The following is a 16,775-nucleotide window of genomic DNA, read 5'->3' as shown; positions in this document are numbered from 1 at the left end:
CGGAAAGTTTTCCACTTTTTTGCAATAATGCTGTGAATTTTGACTATCATAGACGTGGTCCTTTTTCAATTCAAGTTATTTGTTGAAACAATATTGCTCTTTTTATTGGAAATATAAATACAGACTAAAAATAGCGTGCAAAAAAGTTCCGACACGTCCATACCATAAAAATTCATTTTCTCTTTATTAACTATTTCTTAAATAACGTTCATAAGGAGCACAATACTTGAGTATTCAAATAAATTCCGTAGTAGAGAAGCAATTAGGTCTAATTTTGTTGATGATGTTTGGTTCCATTAAGCAGACGGTGGGCTAAGTTCGTTGTTGTTCTCTCTCGGTGGTTCGGGTTTCGATATTTTCTCTGAAATAATAAAACAACAAACAAGATGGTTTGTAGATGACTATAAGCATTCCTATTTTTCCAAAACAGTCTGATGTTTACCTAGCTGCTTTGAAAGCAAATGCTTCTGCAGGGCGGAAATAGGAAATTCCAGTGTGAGAGCAACTATGGCACCCAAGATGTACGATGCCACTATCACCGAAATAACTTTTGTATACTGGAAACAGAAAGCAAAAAGTTGAAAATTTACACCAAATTCGTTGCCGTTCCAATATGCCCAACTCACCATCGATACGTTACTGAAGTACGGAATGTCACGAGCTCCGTAGAAGAAATTCTTCAGGAAGAACACGTGACTGATGTACGCACAGTAGGTAAGTCGTCCCAAAGGTACAAAGAGTGGGAAATTGACGACACTCTTTATGAAGCGATTGTAGTTGTAAATGATGCCGTACAGGACTATGGCACCGAACAGTGCCCAGGCATTTTTGTGAAGCGGGAAGAACAGCGATATCCACAGCGAAGGTTTTTCGAAATTGTACGAATAGAAGATCATGCTCAACATAAGCGTCAACGCTCCGCACGGCACTGTCATGTACCATAGGAACTTAAGGAACTAGTAAACAAGATGGGAACTTGATTAGCAAATATGTTGGAAGGAATAGCGCGGTAAGCTTTAACTTACGCCCGATCTGTTGCCCTTGTTGTCGGATGTACGCACACGGTAGTACAAATAACCATAAACTACTCCACCGATATAGCAGCCAATGTTCGTATGGAATGGAATGTAGATCTTGTGATACATCTCGTCGAACCAGTAAATGAATCGTTCGGCTCTGTAAAACAATACAAAGCAGTTTATGATGAAATGCAGCTCCTTTAGCTAGTGTTCAATCTACTTACTGTAAGGTTACTAGAAAAACTCCATCAAAGTGGTTAAAGTAAACGACAAGTGCCGGTATCAGGATGGCTAGTACACCGGAAGCACTAAAGATGTGCACAACGTACTTTTTATATCTGTTAAAAACATAAGATGAGAAATTTCATGCAATTCGAAGAACATAAATGAAACAATCAAAAGGTCATACTTTGTTACTGCCACAAGAATAATAAGTCCCACAGTAAACAGTTGATAATCACAGGCCAGATACCAAGCTTGTTGAAGGCACTGCAAATAAAGAGATATATTTCGTTTCTATATAAAAATCACACATCACCTGTTAATGTACTTTTACAGAGGAATTCTCATAAATAAATCACTCGCAAGTGTTCGTGAAATTACTCGCGAAGTTGTCAGATGCACCATGCATAAAGGTCATTAGGGAAGAATTCCCCGCCCAAGAGATGGCATGATCACGAAGATGATAGTCAGACTATTGTAAGAGGCCAATAAACTTCCCTTACAAATTGCCAGGAAATTCCAAACATGAATCATGCGCCAATACCAATGCTTACCGGTTCGTCCGCATTAACGTAGTTGTTCACGTACAACAAATTCGTCCACCAGTTTCGTCGGCACAGGTTACGCTCGACTTCCGCGCCACGAGGCCACAGCGGACCGTCCTGTAGCTTGGGCAACCAGGTTGCATGTAGCAGTAGGATGAACGCGTATGCTGGCGTAAGACTGTACAATAGAAAAGTATCACACTGCCTTCTTGAGATGTTGTGTTGACATTGATAAATAGTTCTCGCTTACCGGATGTATCTGTAGCCAACCGTTACTAGTATAGCAGCCCAGCTAATGCGCTTCAACTTGGCCTGCGTGGTACAGAAGTGTATACTGAGCAGGAATCCACTCATCTCGAAAAACGACTGCACGATGATGGAACCATTTATCAGCATGTGTCCGAGCGGGTTGTAGTACTCCGCTTCACGGTCCTGCGTATTTGCAAACGATGTCGCCGTGAACAGATCACCACAGTGTCCGACAACCACCAGACATAAGGTGAAGAATCGAATGGCTTGGAAAAACTTAAGATCTTCATTCAGCTGATCCTTGGACCGGGACACCAATCGGTACCAGTTGCGTACGAGCGAGAACGACGTCAGTACCATCGTTTCTAAGGTGAAAAAATGCGAGTTAGTTGGAGTACCCACATTCCCGTGATAACTTTTCACATAGACTCTCAACTTACTTCGGCAAGGTAGATCTTTTTTGTAATGCTCGTTATCTAGCTGCTTCCTGGTGTAGTGATCGTACCAAGTGGAGCTGATTACCAGTAGCAAGATCAAGCCCGTGATGACTAGAAAGCTGATATCTAGTCCATCAATCGGTGTGCTTCGTTTCGGTCCAGTGCAGTACTCAATTTCGGTGTAGCCTGAGAGATTATACTGGTGGCGGAGGGCGTGATTCTGGCAGATATTAATCAGCCGTCCGTACCGTGCACGATCATCGCTTACGTTGTTGAAGGCATCCGAATGGATGATGTACTGGGAAAAGAATGGATAGCGGAGAAACAAGAATAAAAAATGTAAAGCCAGACAAACTGGAGTCTACGGGAGAGACTAGTTAGAAAGCAGTTGAATGATCACATAAATCAGCGAAATCCTGTTCTTATTCTACGATCGTCTTATTGAAAAGAATAATACACGTAAAATCCATAGTAGCACTGCATCATGTAATAGAGTCAAACAGGGTTAATAAGACAATAATGTAGTTGTAGTCTGATTAATTGTATGCTATAGTCTGATGCGTCACAGTGACGTGAATACTGGTCTGTAGCGAATACTGAATCACCGCAGTTGCTGTGTTTAGTTGGTAAACAAGCTGCAATGAAACCAACAGCTACCGTTTGACGATTTGTTTGGGATTAGTAATTCATGTTAGCTGTTTCACACTTTTTATGATTAACGTCGCTACAAGGCACCGTCAAAATACTCACCGGAAAGGAAATTTCAAACTTTTCCACAAACAGTTCATCTGCCGCGTGTACATCAAGCGACTGTACGAGCTGACGGCACCGCTCAATGCAAAAGCCACGATCCAGATGATCGTGACGAAAGTGCCGCTTGGTGTCGTTGGTAAAGTTCTGCAAAAAACACAAATCAGATCGAGATGTCAACAGGCGAGTCCAACTGGAAGGTTTCGAACGCGTCGGTCAAGTTCAAGCGAACGGGTTATGGTAGGTCTGGTTAAGGTTATTCTGCGTGTCTCCGTAGGTGTACCTCGATGAGTCGCCACAGGCTCGACTCTTGATCCGGTTTGATGATCGTTCGCGCGACACAGTAAACGGCGTCCTCTGCCGGAACTTGCGGTGCCTGCGCTACACACCGATCGTAGTCATCATAGTCGTAAATCTTTGGCATGCGATAATATTCATCCACTGGAAAACAGAGGAAACGAGCAGCGGAGTTACAGAGGGGTGAATAGATGATTTAAAGATAGGGAAATCGGTTTTGGATGATCATTATGTGAGATTCGTTTAGTGGTAGCATTTAGTTTCGATGAAAAAGAGATACCGCAGTTCAGCAAGCGCGTTTACAAGTTCAAGGTGAAGGCGGAATTAAGAGGATTAGATATTTAAAATAATACACTATAACTGTTCACTAAAATGTCCCACGTTCGATAACATTCTGCTGGTAGGCCGCATGAATCATGCAGTAATCTTATGCAGAATAAACAGCATCCCGGTTTAAAACTAGTACTGGCACTAGGTTTGTAGGTCTCCGTATGCTGTTGTTTACGATGATGCAATCTAGTCCCGCTAGCTATCCGTCTGTCACCACAGCAGCATCGAATAAACGATGCAGTCTGTCGCTCGTTCAGGTTCGTTCGCATGGCTCTGGGCGCATACCGGCTACTGGCGAGCGCGTGCCACCTGTTAAACCAGTTTTTTTGTCAACCATCACGACTGCAAGGGTCACGATCATCTTTCCTTGCCGGAAAGCAACACCGAAAGAGAAGGGCTTGTCCTGGTACATCAAGGGTAAAGAAATTCCATTTTGTCAAGGAAAGATAAGATCGTGCACAAGTGACATTTGTATTAAAAAAAAAAACAGAATATAAAAACGTGACAATAATACGGAAGCGTATAAAAATGCCATTCGGAAAACAAAGGGAAAACCCCTCCGAACAGACGGGCATAACGATGAACACGTGATAAATGCTTTATAAATTCCGACCACGTGACTGGACATGATCTCATTGCCTAATTGAAACAAGATTAACGAACATAAACAAACAATTCAAGTTGCCCCACAGTGAATTGATTGCGGCTGAATGGGTAAACGTTTTTTTTGTCGTTCCCCGGTTTGAAATAACTTCATTTCGAAGTCAACTTCGACTAGAGATTAGAATGATGGTTTTTAATCATATTACCTTTTATTTAAAAAAAAAAAGAAACTCTAGACCCTTTGGGGCTTCCCCGGATGTAACAAGAGAGACATATTGCCGGCTGGTTGTATGTATAATGAAACGATCAAACTTTCCGCGGGAAACCTGTTCCATCTCACCTGAAAGACTTTACAAGCAGCGAACGCATCTAACAATTGCGATCTTCTTTTTTTGCTACGAAAATAAACTAGATTGATGTTTGCCTTTGTGTTTGTTTTAAATGGATCCGTTTAACCAGAGTCACCATGTGTAGTTGTGGTTTAATGCAAGATCACTATAAGATCACTACAACGTCATCAGAAAAGAGGATCTGATGAGATGTTTTTCTGGAACAAAAATAACGACAACACGCCTATTCTGGCATACAAGTCACTGAGAGTTAGGCAGTAGACAAGTGAAATCACATACAGTTTATAGTTAGTATCATATAACATATGCATGAAGTTGTGCGGTTTTGTGGTGAATGTGCTAAGCGTACTATTGTCTACTCTTCTTACAGTGTCGTACAGTAGTAGATGAAGGTAATTGCAACATCTATTCTGTGTGAGATTGGTGTTATATGACTATTGCGGCGAAATAATGATCGCGAACATAAAATTTAATAGAAGACATGATGAGCACACCCTTCGTGCATTGTTTCCCAGTTCAGGAATATTCTAGCCCGTCTATTCTTAGTCCACGTTCTTTAGACAAGCATCCCGTATTCCCGTATTACCATATCGATTAAGTCTAGACGTAGGTTTATTTTGAATGAATTTCCTTTTAAGTTATGTGTTTCCTCCTCTGGATATGCTAATGTAATACTAATCCATGTTTTTTTTACCACCAGACTGTGAATCAGTTCGCTCTAAACTGGTTTAATGTGAACGCCTCTTTCGGTTTTGAAGCACGAATCCGGGAGTTCTAAACGAAAATCATACGAAAATTCTGAAGGGCCTCTCGACTTTGTACATGCTTTGCTCCGTGTTAGATCACAACTGGTTCTGGATTCTTTTGCTTCCCTTGCAAAAATGTGTTATGGTGTCTCTCATCTGGCGAAGGGCCTGTACAGAGTTGAAAACTTGTTTGCATTAGGCCACAAATGGACCGTTGGAAAAACCGTTTTCTTTCCTTCTGATAACCGAACTAGGACGCAATGGATCTTGCACGTCGTAAACGTACTTAAGGCGAAGATTGTACGACCACAAGAAGTAACTCGTCATTGCTTTATCGTACAAAGACTCAGACCAAGTAAACCGGTTTTGTCCATAGAATCCAACCGAACGTATTTTCCAAAGGGATTTCCTGTGTAGAATTTTGCAATTTAAATCCAAGATTTCAGACGACATTAAATGGTCAAAATTCCTGTTGAGCTAAGTGATGGTTTTTTATCAGCCTATTTCATGTAATAAATTTGAAAGTTGACAATCTGAAGACATTACGGTGTTGTAAATAGCAGTTCTTCAATCCATCAATCATTGGCATTTGTTCCGCTTGCGGGAGTTTTGCTCTTGTGATTTGATCCAGCAGAACCTCGGGAAAGGTTTCGCCCAGCCTGTGCAGGGCTTCATTATTTGACTTAACGACTATGTGCGACTCGGAACTGTAAATCTCATTCCATAGAGACCTGGGAATTAATGACTGCGCAAGTGTCGATGAACTTAACTGCTGGGAAAATGTGAATTGCCTTGTTCTTACCGTTCGGCACAAGGCACACCGAGTTATCTCACTAAGTTCCTTTTATATTTCAGCACTTACTGGGGATAGTTTCGCCAATATCCGGATACGGTTGGTGAGAAACGGTGTTAACACCTATTTCTAGAACGTGGGTGACATAATTCGCCACTCTTAACCTTTATTTACACCTCACAAGACGAGCTTTTTAACGAAAGAATCCACGAAAAAAATGGGAGTGGGTTGATTTCCTGCAGTTTTACCCGCTTTAGCATGACGTAAAACTATGGTAAGTCACGTCAAAAGTACCTGATTTTTTAAGCTGACTTCAGTTCCGAAGAAGCTTCCACTCTCGCTAATTGGAACACCATGGGGGAGATCGATGATCGATGTCCGTTTCCCTTCTCAAGGAAGTCGCTTTTCGTCGCATGGCCATTCGTGCGCCTGGTACCATTTGATGTGCAAATTAAATTCACAAAAAACCTCTCAGCGCACGACGAAGATGATACCTGAATGGTTAAAACCTTCCACGTCTCATCGAAGAAGGGTGGTTAGGTTTGGCTTTAAAAATTTTACAACTTTAGTTGGCGCTCATCACGTTGTTGTTTTTGTTCGGTTTCCACCTACCTGGACAACTAAAGCAAATGCGGCGCATATGTTAACCGCACCAAGCGAATGTAGTTAGAATGGGTCGAATAAAATACCTCCACATCTTAATGGGTAAAACGCGCGTTGAATTCTACAATACTCCGGCGCAAGGTGCGTCTTGCCGAACTTGGTGTGGTCTCCTTTGCGGAGACATGGGCTAAGCCCGGCACGCAATCTGCCAGCAGGTTGGGTTTAATTTGGTTCCAAAACCTGAAAACTTCCACAGCTCGCTGACAATTTAAGCTGAATACGCCCGATAGAACGAGTGTGTAAAAGCGTAACAAGTGTGAATCATTCCCAATAGAACACGCTTCCGGATTCGGATTAAGCGAGCGGTGGAACCAGTATTCATGCTAATGTAACAAAACTTACATAAGGAAGTAACTAAATATGATTCATTTGTGCTCGGAAGGAAAAATCTTAGTAAGCAGAAGGCTTAAAAGAGATGTTTTGTTTGAATAATGTACACGGATTTGATTGCTGATAAAGCAACCCGTCTTCGTATTTTGGAAATTGGATTGCATAGTCATAGTAGAAGATAATCAGTTAACTTACCACACAGAACACAAACCCTCTGACCTCTGATCTTAAATTATTCACTGATTCATTCATTACCTAAAACTCATTATTTTTAAGCGCTACTCATAAACGCTTTACTCGTGTTCCGCGATCTGTGTGAAACCCATTCTCATTAATGGGATTTCTGTTGTTATCCTGGCAGCAAAACCATTCATCGATCAAAGAGAGATTCACACTCAGGGTGGAGAAACCATTTCTAGTTGAACCAAACCGTACCGCACATTGTTGTGATGAGTTCCCGGGAATCTTGTCTATAATTTTAGCTCCCTCTCATTATAGACGGTTAGAATTTTTCCTCCCATATCTTATGCTTGAACGTGTTTAAGTTGGGATGGTAGGGTTGCTGATTGGTTGTAAGTCGCGTCATAAACGAGAACTACCTATGACCAATGTAGCGATCCAAAACTAACCCAACGAACCTTTTGATTGGGCGCTCGTGTTTTTAAACATCTTACTTTACACAATGTTGTACACCTCGGACTGTGCTCACGGTGCCCACGAATGTTGGGCGGTAGTCCGTGAGTGGAATTTACAAGTTCGATGAAATCAATCACGCACCAAATGGGCGTAAAGTAAACAGGTTGGTGTAAGCAGGTCACCGATTTCATTGTTTTCTAATTTTCTTCTTTAACTCATTACACAATTGTCTGCCCCGGACTACATAATTGGATTAATCCTAACTTACCGCTATTGGTGAGAGGCCAAGGACAAGCAAAAGCAGTGTAGAAGAATGAAAGCTAAGCTCTCCTTCCAAACACTCTGCGCGTGGCAAATCGTCGGAAAGACCTCTGGACTTGTTACGTCCGTGCAATAGCAACATTCCGGTTTGAAGATCAAATCGCTGATTAATACTCCAATGTCAATGGTAGAACATAAGTTGTAAACGTTAAAGACCTAATTTTGCACCACAAAATCATTGAGGATGCAATCGTTGAGAGATAACATTTCAACGGTGATTGAGGATGCAAATAAGAGAGGACATACTGCCTTGAGGGACACCAGAGCAAGCAGAAATGGAATCATCGAATAGAGCATGGCTAACCTTTGCACGATAAACTCGTTCATTTAGGGATCCGTTGATAACCGATCCTCCAAAGATCTCTAACATGATAAAGAGTAGAGTATTTGGGAGATCGTCAAATGCGACTTTGAAATCCGCGTAGACTCAGTGCAAGTAGGAACACATTTTTCTACGACGAAACCTCACCTCACCTTGAACGAGGAATATCGACCATTGAATCGATGTGATAATTTGTACCAAATAGACCACTGTGGAAAAACGGCACAATTTGAATATTATTTATGATTGTGTTTACGGTAGCGTCTTTAAAATATGCGCCACGATCGTGAATAATGCAGTAAAGTATTTTATTCGCTTGTTGATTTATGAGTCTTTCAGCAGATTGATGCTGATTGCAGTGTTGGTCGCAGTGCTGCCTTTTGCTAATGAGAAACGAACAGCTCGTCGCACTATCTATCGCACTTCCTTTCCCACCGAGTGTGTGCCTTAAGGGCTACAATCATTGTGCGGTGTTGCAGGGCGGTTCATTAACACGTTCCACACCATGGTTGAGATGTATGCAATTAGTCGTTAAATTAAGATGTCTCCATTAGAAGAGCAAAGAGAAAAACCTCTATAATTGATAAAAAAAAACTCACACAATTGAAAGCGGAACAATAAAAAAAACTTCTTGCTAAACAACTATTGACATTGACATTGGAAGCTATGCTCACAATACAATGCAAACGGTTGTGATTTACATGTTAGCGATCATGCTGTAAGGGGGAGAAAGAAGCCACCCAAAACCTGTTCGACGGATCAGCTGTAAGGAAGTAGCACATTCCATCCTTCATTACGCTGTTGATCCGTTTTATTAGACCATCGCCGAAGGTCTCGCACAGAACTATCAACTCAAGCTCAAGAACTATCAGGAAAAAAAACCCAAAATGTGCTATCTCAACAGAGGCGACCCGTATGGGAAAATTCGATTCTTCGGTAAACAACGGCTGACTAATGCGCCGGGGAAGCTAAGACAAATTGCGTAGCACACCGGAGAACTACTTCGCCCATCCATTAGGCGACTGTTAGCCCTATCTTGGCCCGGAATAAGAACGAACCCATCCACCAATAAAACCGCGAGACAAACAACCGTGCGTAAACAGACTGCTGTCGCCAAACTGTAGGAAAATCGAAACGGAACGTTATAAATTCTTGAAAACAGACAGCATTAAAAGAACATTCGCGAAGCGGGATAAGGACCACACGGCGTCGTATGTAAGTCGGTCGCGAAACTTACACCAGCGATCTGGCAGCACATCTTAATCTTGCCAAACACATCTTCCTTCCACCGATTGACACCGTTTTAGGCTCAACATAAATTAAAACCATCCCAGTTTGAGTCGGTTCCATTAGGCACGATCCGGACGATGGTTAAAAAATCCACCCGGTTGACGTTATTCGTCTAATTTGTGTGCAGATACGTTAAATAATGAATGAACGGTGAAAAGCTGGGATACGGGTGAGGTATGTACGATATATGAGGAAAAATTGAAAAATCGAAAACTTACAAAAATAAATTAATAAATTTCTTAATCATGTTCACAAAAACTGTAACAAACATATAATTTTGCATGGTCTGTTCAAAGTTTTCAAACTTTTAGCATAAAAAAAATTGTCTTAAATATTTTCTTGAATTTACTTTGCTACTGAAGTTGAATAAAAGGATTTATTTATACTCAAAATCCATCAGTAAGAAATAACTATATTGTCAACTAAAGCATTTGAGTACTTCAAGCTTTCACTTATAGCACCTTTTAACAATAATCTTTTAACAGAAATTAGCTACTGAATTAACTACTTGCACTCATTAAAATATTGTTTTTTTCACAATATAATTTTACAATATCCGGCAATTGAATTTTTGTTCAAAATGTAAACATTTCTATTGATAAATAATTATTCTATTCAGAAGTAATGTAATTCCACACTTACACTCCACAAAGGTAGCATCACTTGGTTGTATTAAACCGATCACCACAAGCACAACAATTAGCACTGGAACATAAAATGGCTTCAAATAGGAGACCATTTTATGGTTTTTCTCAACTCTTGCTCCCGTTTTCATCTTAACATCACTTTCCATAACACTTTTTACACAGGGAAATATTTGTTCACTGTTGTATAATACTACTGCTACACAAACACTTTCACACAAAACGAGTGCAACAAACTGTTTGTAAAACACTGGCAGTTTCTTTCTGCGCTGTTCGGAAAGCGATTGATTTCTTCCCCGCAACGTGTGATCGTTCGGATGCTCCAGCGGCAACTAACGCTCGCCAAACAGCACCAACGGTCTTTTGGTTAGATCAACATCCCGTCCCGATTATCCCTGTCCTATCGGTGCTACGTGCGAATGCGATCCCGCGCACATGAAGATGAGCAGCGCGCGCGAACGAAACGTGAGCGTGAGCGTGAAAATTTCTGCCCGATGAGAAACGGTTCTCATTCGCGTGGTGAGCGAGTGAGAAGCGTGTATAATTTTTCCACGTGTTGCTGAGATTTCTTGCATGACAGCGTCCGGACACCGGTTTTTGGCGCGTGTGTGTTTGTATATGTTGTGCTAATGGTTGAATTAGCGATTCGAACCATCGTGGGGCAACGTTCTTTCTGCGGTTGTTTACTTTGTGATTTGTGCCGTGAATATTAGTAGTTTTATGTATTGTCGAGTGATGCTAGGTAAGAATTGGTTTTACCAGCTACTACCAGTTTGTTAGAGACTTCCTTCTTTGATATATTTGTAAACTTGACATGTTCTTTTATTGCGTAGGTTTATCAAAAAATACAAATGCCTACATTGTTTTTGAAGACGATTTGTTGTTAAATTAATTCATTATTGATTAAAATGATGAAAAACCACCAAGTTAGTTGAAAAAGTTAGGCAAATAATTAAAAACAAAACAGCCAAATTATATAAATTTCTTAATAAGGTTACAGCAATATTGAAGATTATTTACTCATTATTTTACAAAAACAAAGTAAATTTTCATATTCTACACATTCCACTCCCACAAACATGTGTAAACAGATAGCTGTAAAAATACGTTGACGTCACAAAGATGATTTTCTAAAATGTAGGTGCAAATTTATGCGTACAAACAGAATATCCATTGAAATGAAAAATATTTGATTGGTGAATCATTTACTCATGTTTATTTTATTTTCAATAATAAATAATTGTGTTTTTTTTTGGCTGAAAAACGAAATTCTATAGTTGCATGATCCCGGATATTTTTCTAGGTAACTGTCTGGATAACATTTCAACGGTGATCATGGTGAATGATATGGCTTTAGGTGATAATTGTTACAGTAAGCACCTATTTTCCGCACACAAAATCAACATCCGAAATAGGTCAAGAGGGTTCAAAAAAGATGCACAACGATACGAAATAGAGTATGGAGTCACCCAAAGTCTTGGTCACGCTTTGGTGAATGTAACGAAGTTTATTTGCTGAAAGAGTTATGCACGAATAACCGTGATTTTGTATATGTCCTTGAGCGTGCCATTTGTTGATAGCAGATACAGTTCACCGGCGTGCGTTGCAGGAGTAAAGAGTTGTTTTTAGCAAATCCTATAAGGAAATCCATGTTTTAATTAGTAGCTTTACTTAACATTTCGTTTGAGTTTGCACGCATAAACATGGAATCAAACAACAAAAGCTTAAAATCGAGATATTTCGCCCAACACGCTCATAAAACCATTTACGTCATTGAAATGCTGTACAAAAATTGACCATATCAATGGTTGTTATTGTTTACAGTTTAGAACGCACAGCTTCTCAGCTAAAAAGTTCGCACAATTCCTGTCCAAGCAATCCTTCCTAGTGGGTAACGGAAACGATTGATCTTCGACGAACAAACCAGTTTTTCGCCCGTGAATATAACTGTGTGCATCTTTCCTTACAATACGATTTCCAGTCTTCCTGTGAATCCATTTACCATTTGATGATAAAGCGAGAAAAGAAATAAAAATCCCGGGATCACTTTGGCAAGGTTCGTTGTCTGCTGTTGCGTTGCTGTCTATAGTGGGCGACATCGGATTGATAGCGGTCTAGAGTTTATTACCGGGGTTTCGAAGCATACGAAAATGATCGAACCAAACTCGATTCCCATGACGTCAAACTGAGAACTCGAGTGAAAGTTATTTTGTATATCCGTTTTCGATATGCGTTTTTTTTTCTCATCATCTTTTTTTTATTTTGTAAATACAAAATAACGCTCTCAAATAGCCGTACGCTAATGGTTATGGTAAAATCGCTAAAACAACACATATCACTTTAATTTCCTGAAACTATTTTAATGATAATAATTACAATAGGTCGAATATCTTTTACGAAACACTTACATACCGATAGAATTATATAAAAGAAAGCACCATTCCCAAACTAACGCAAAACAATTTTATTCACTAAATTGTTCTAACACATTTACAATTCACTTTTCTTTTCTGTTAAAGCCGGCGTTATTGTAGTTTGACCTTGATTGGTGGCACTTTCCACATCAATGCGGTTCGATTTTTGTTCTGTAAAATGCAGTAAAGTTATAAAAAATGCAGTTTATCTCCTTAAAAGCATCATTTATTGAAAATATGTTTTTCCTACCTTTAAAACTACCAAATAGAACATTCTGTAACGCAGATGTAGGTAGCTCCAGCAGTAAACACATCAGCAATGACATCAAACAGGACATTACCGTCGCTCCAAGCACCAAGGAAAGCTTGAAAGGAAGAAAGAAAATATCATACAAATGCGTTCTTGACTTGGCTAGCCTTGTCCGTTTCTATTCGCTACCGTGAGTGTATCGCTATAGTAAACCGGTCCCCGCGCGCTGATGAACATGTAGCGCATCACGAACGGATGAATCAGGTAGGCACCGTACGCTAACCGGCCCAACGGTTCGAAAAACGGATAGTTCAATATTCGCTGCAGTGCACCGTTAACACCGTAGATTGAGCCAATAATAACGATTCCAGCACCGATGCCGAAAAGGTTCTTCGAGATGACAAAATAAACCGCCATCCAAACGGAGGGCGTTTCGAAATCATTCACGTAGAATATGTACGCCGGTAGCATGGACAGTGGAACGACAATAATCGTTGCGTACCACACGGCACGGAACGTTCTACTTTCGGCGAGATTGATCGAACGTTTGCGAAGCTCCGTGTAGATAATACCGGTCAGTACGCCCAGCATATAGTTGCCAAAGTTAATGTGCGTTGGAATGTACGCTTGTAGGTAAAACTTGTCGTACCAAAGGATGTATCGTTGAGCTCTGTAATTGGTGAGCAGAAGGTTGGGGTGAGCTGCTACTTACTGCAAAATAACATTGTTTAATGATAACTTACTCGAGTGTAACTACAAACACTCCCTCCAGCTTTTGGAAGTAGATGAAAAATGCTGGCACGACGTACGCCAAAACGAGCACTACCGACATAATAAGGATCTTTGCACGAGGATAGTTGACGATCGTAATCAACACGATCAGCGCAATGATGAACACTTGAAATTCCGCACCAAGATACCATCCTTGCTGGACACACTGTCAAGAAGGGAAGGAAGTCACCATAAGACGAGCAATTTCATTCAAAATTACTAACACACACACACACACTTACCGGCTCGTCAGGATGCACGTAGTTGTTGATGTACAGCAAGTTCGTCCACCAATTACGCCGACAGAATGTCTGTTCCGTTTCAGCACCCCAACGCCACAATGGACCCGTTTGCAGCTTGAGCAACCACGTGGCATGAAGTAAGATCACCAACGCGTACACTGGAGTTAATCTAAAGTACGACTTTCACGTTAAAACTACTTTGACCTTGAATGTTCTTTTTCCTTAATTGCCTGCCTTACCGTATGTATCGATAAAGAATTGCCACCGGGACGTAAAGGAAGCTAACGCTACGCTTTCGTTTTTCAGCCAAACTCATAACCTGTATCGCCAGCAGCGTTCCACTGATCGCGAGAAACGTTTGCGTGATCTGCACACCGTTCGTGAGAATCATGCTACCGACGTTGTGCATCAGCTTGCATAAACAAAGGCGCAAAGAGAAGTTCGATCAGGGTACCGCCAGGGAACATTCTACTGCTACCGCTTGTGAAATAAAGCAAACTTACTAGCTCCAGCTTCTCCGAATGGGTGGTCGGTGAGACGGCAAGCAGTAAGGCGGCATGGCCAAAGATGACGAGTGACATCGTGAGAAATCGGAACGCCTGAAAGAAGCGCAGCTTTTGATCCATTTCATCTCGGGAGCGTGACGTTAGTCGGTACCAGTTCCGCTGTATAGAAAATGACACCCATACCATTTTACCTTCGGAAAAACCAAGCAGAAAGACAGTTTCGATGAGATATTGGATCAAATACGTTGCTACCTAATTCTTACGTTTACTGTCGAGCGCTTGTTTGTAGTGTTCCGCGGTTAGTTTGTAGTTGACGGAGCTATCGTACCAAGACGAAAGGATCACACAGCTGACGAGCAGACAGAGAATAATCAAGAACGACATATCAAGTGCATCTAGAATGAGTGAGCAAGTGAATCGGAGGTTAGGAATAGGTTACACAGTTAGTCTCTCGCACACAGACCTATAACAATCTCATCGGAAGATTTATCGCACGACAGTATCTCGGTGTAGGCCAGCAAACCGTACGTCTCATTCAGCTCACTGTTGATACAAATATCCACCACATCCGCATACACTTCACGATCGATATCCACATTTTCCAAAATACCATCATCGAATTTGTACTACAAAAAAAAAACGAGAAAAGATTGCAGCACTGATGCTCTTCGTTCTTTCCAATTGAGTTAAGAATTACCGTACCCTAACTTCAATCGGGAACTTTTCCACCGTTAGCGCTCTCCTCGCCTCTGGCGATAGTTTTTCGATCGTTTTTTGACACTTTTTTATGCACGTGCCCCTTCTCACGACCTGATGATTGAAATGGCGCTTGTAATCGCTGGAAAAATCCTACCGCAAAACCGAGCCCAGAACAGATGCACATTAGTATTATTAATCATCTTCCTTATCATCTTCCTTCCATCTCGCGTACCTCGATCAACTTCCAAAGCTCGGAACGATTGTCCGGTTTCAGTACGACCGTACTGGTGCAGTACACACTGGCCGGTTCATCCGGACCCGAGGATTGAAGACAGTCGTCATAGTCATCAAACTGCCACAGCTTTGGCATACGGTGGTACTGAGACACTGTTGAGCGGTAGACGAAATGATGTAATTGTTTTTTGTTATCACCGGGCAAGGTTACTTGACAACAGTCGTAGTGAATATGGAGGGCAATTATTTCGTAATGGAATTAGCAAAAAGAAAAGGTAATGTGTGCACAGCTGGCATTAAGTGATACACACATTTCCTTCGTTTCAAGGTTTATTTTTATCTAGTGAAGGTTAATTTCGTTTCTGATATTTCTTTTAAGAAATACGTTAAGTTATCTCATCTTTAATCGAGAATAAACAAGTTTGCTCCTAAAATTTCGGTGCACAGTTAGACAATTTAAATTTGGGAAAGCTCACACATTAGCTCATTACTTTAAACTCATTGCATTTGCTTTAAGAATTGAGAAATAAATGTTTTATTAGCATCTAGAGACTTTTGGAGACTGTGATAAAGAAATGAAAAGTGTTAAATATGTTTTATCTACTTCTGGTTAATATTTTCGATCTGGAACAGCAAGCTTACTATGCCTAAAAAGGCTGTACCACATGATTAACTCCAATAACTCCAAACCTTAAAAATTCCTTTAGCTAAGAGTTTACTGTAACATTTTTCCATTAATTGTTCGACTAATAAAGTAATGGAAATTAATTCCATATTGCACTACGCTTTCAATTTCACCCGGGAATACTAACTTTCGATAAATTCACCATCAATTCCCACTACGGTTATGATACACATCACACTCAGCACATGATAGAAGCTTCCCATTTTAACTAATACTTATCTTAAGTATATCACACTACAGTTATTATTTGACCCAGCGCCAGCCTATTTTCAACCTGGTGCTACTATTTCAACAGCACAACCGAAACTAACCCATCAGAATCTGGGTAAAGTTAGCTAAAGTACTGCTGACGTTGGTTGTGATGGCATTAAATGTTCGGTTTGTTTTTGCTATGATCCATAAAACAACGTTGAAAGTCCTTCCAAAT

At 40.7% G+C, this 16,775-nt stretch overlaps 1 protein-coding gene across 1 annotated transcript; it reads right to left on the bottom strand.

The window, feature by feature from the left end:
• Window positions 1-296: 296 nt before the first annotated feature.
• LOC128713175 (uncharacterized) lies at window positions 297-15,799 on the bottom strand. The gene is made up of 21 exons (XM_053808035.1): window positions 15,662-15,799; window positions 15,433-15,579; window positions 15,194-15,356; window positions 14,994-15,125; window positions 14,728-14,921; window positions 14,464-14,636; window positions 14,225-14,393; window positions 13,955-14,148; window positions 13,401-13,881; window positions 13,164-13,326; window positions 3,506-3,663; window positions 3,223-3,369; window positions 2,476-2,770; window positions 2,037-2,400; window positions 1,796-1,964; window positions 1,429-1,508; window positions 1,244-1,357; window positions 1,026-1,176; window positions 627-956; window positions 443-557; window positions 297-361 (listed from the first exon to the last, which is right to left on the bottom strand). Exons 1-21 carry the CDS (start codon window positions 15,797-15,799, stop codon window positions 297-299), a joined length of 3,942 nt encoding a protein of 1,313 aa, XP_053664010.1.
• Between the last annotated feature and the right edge of the window lie 976 nt (window positions 15,800-16,775).

This window comes from Anopheles marshallii, chromosome 3 (assembly GCF_943734725.1).
Source record: "Anopheles marshallii chromosome 3, idAnoMarsDA_429_01, whole genome shotgun sequence".
Taxonomy (NCBI): domain Eukaryota; kingdom Metazoa; phylum Arthropoda; class Insecta; order Diptera; family Culicidae; genus Anopheles; species Anopheles marshallii.
Note: the sequence above shows the minus strand (reverse complement) of the source record. Positions and strands in the feature narration are given on the sequence as shown.

Bases quoted from the DNA above. Each gene is read 5' to 3' on its own strand.
- LOC128713175 (XM_053808035.1), bottom strand. From the start codon at position 15,799: ATGCCAAAGCTGTGGCAGTTTGATGACTATGACGACTGTCTTCAATCC. The intron at 14,637-14,727 runs GTAAGTTTGCTT...TGTTTATGCAAG, and splicing joins ATTCGGAGAAGCTGGAGCTA to CTGATGCACAACGTCGGTAG. The intron at 1,509-1,795 runs GTAAGCATTGGT...CTTTATTTGCAG, and splicing joins ACGTTAATGCGGACGAACCG to TGCCTTCAACAAGCTTGGTA.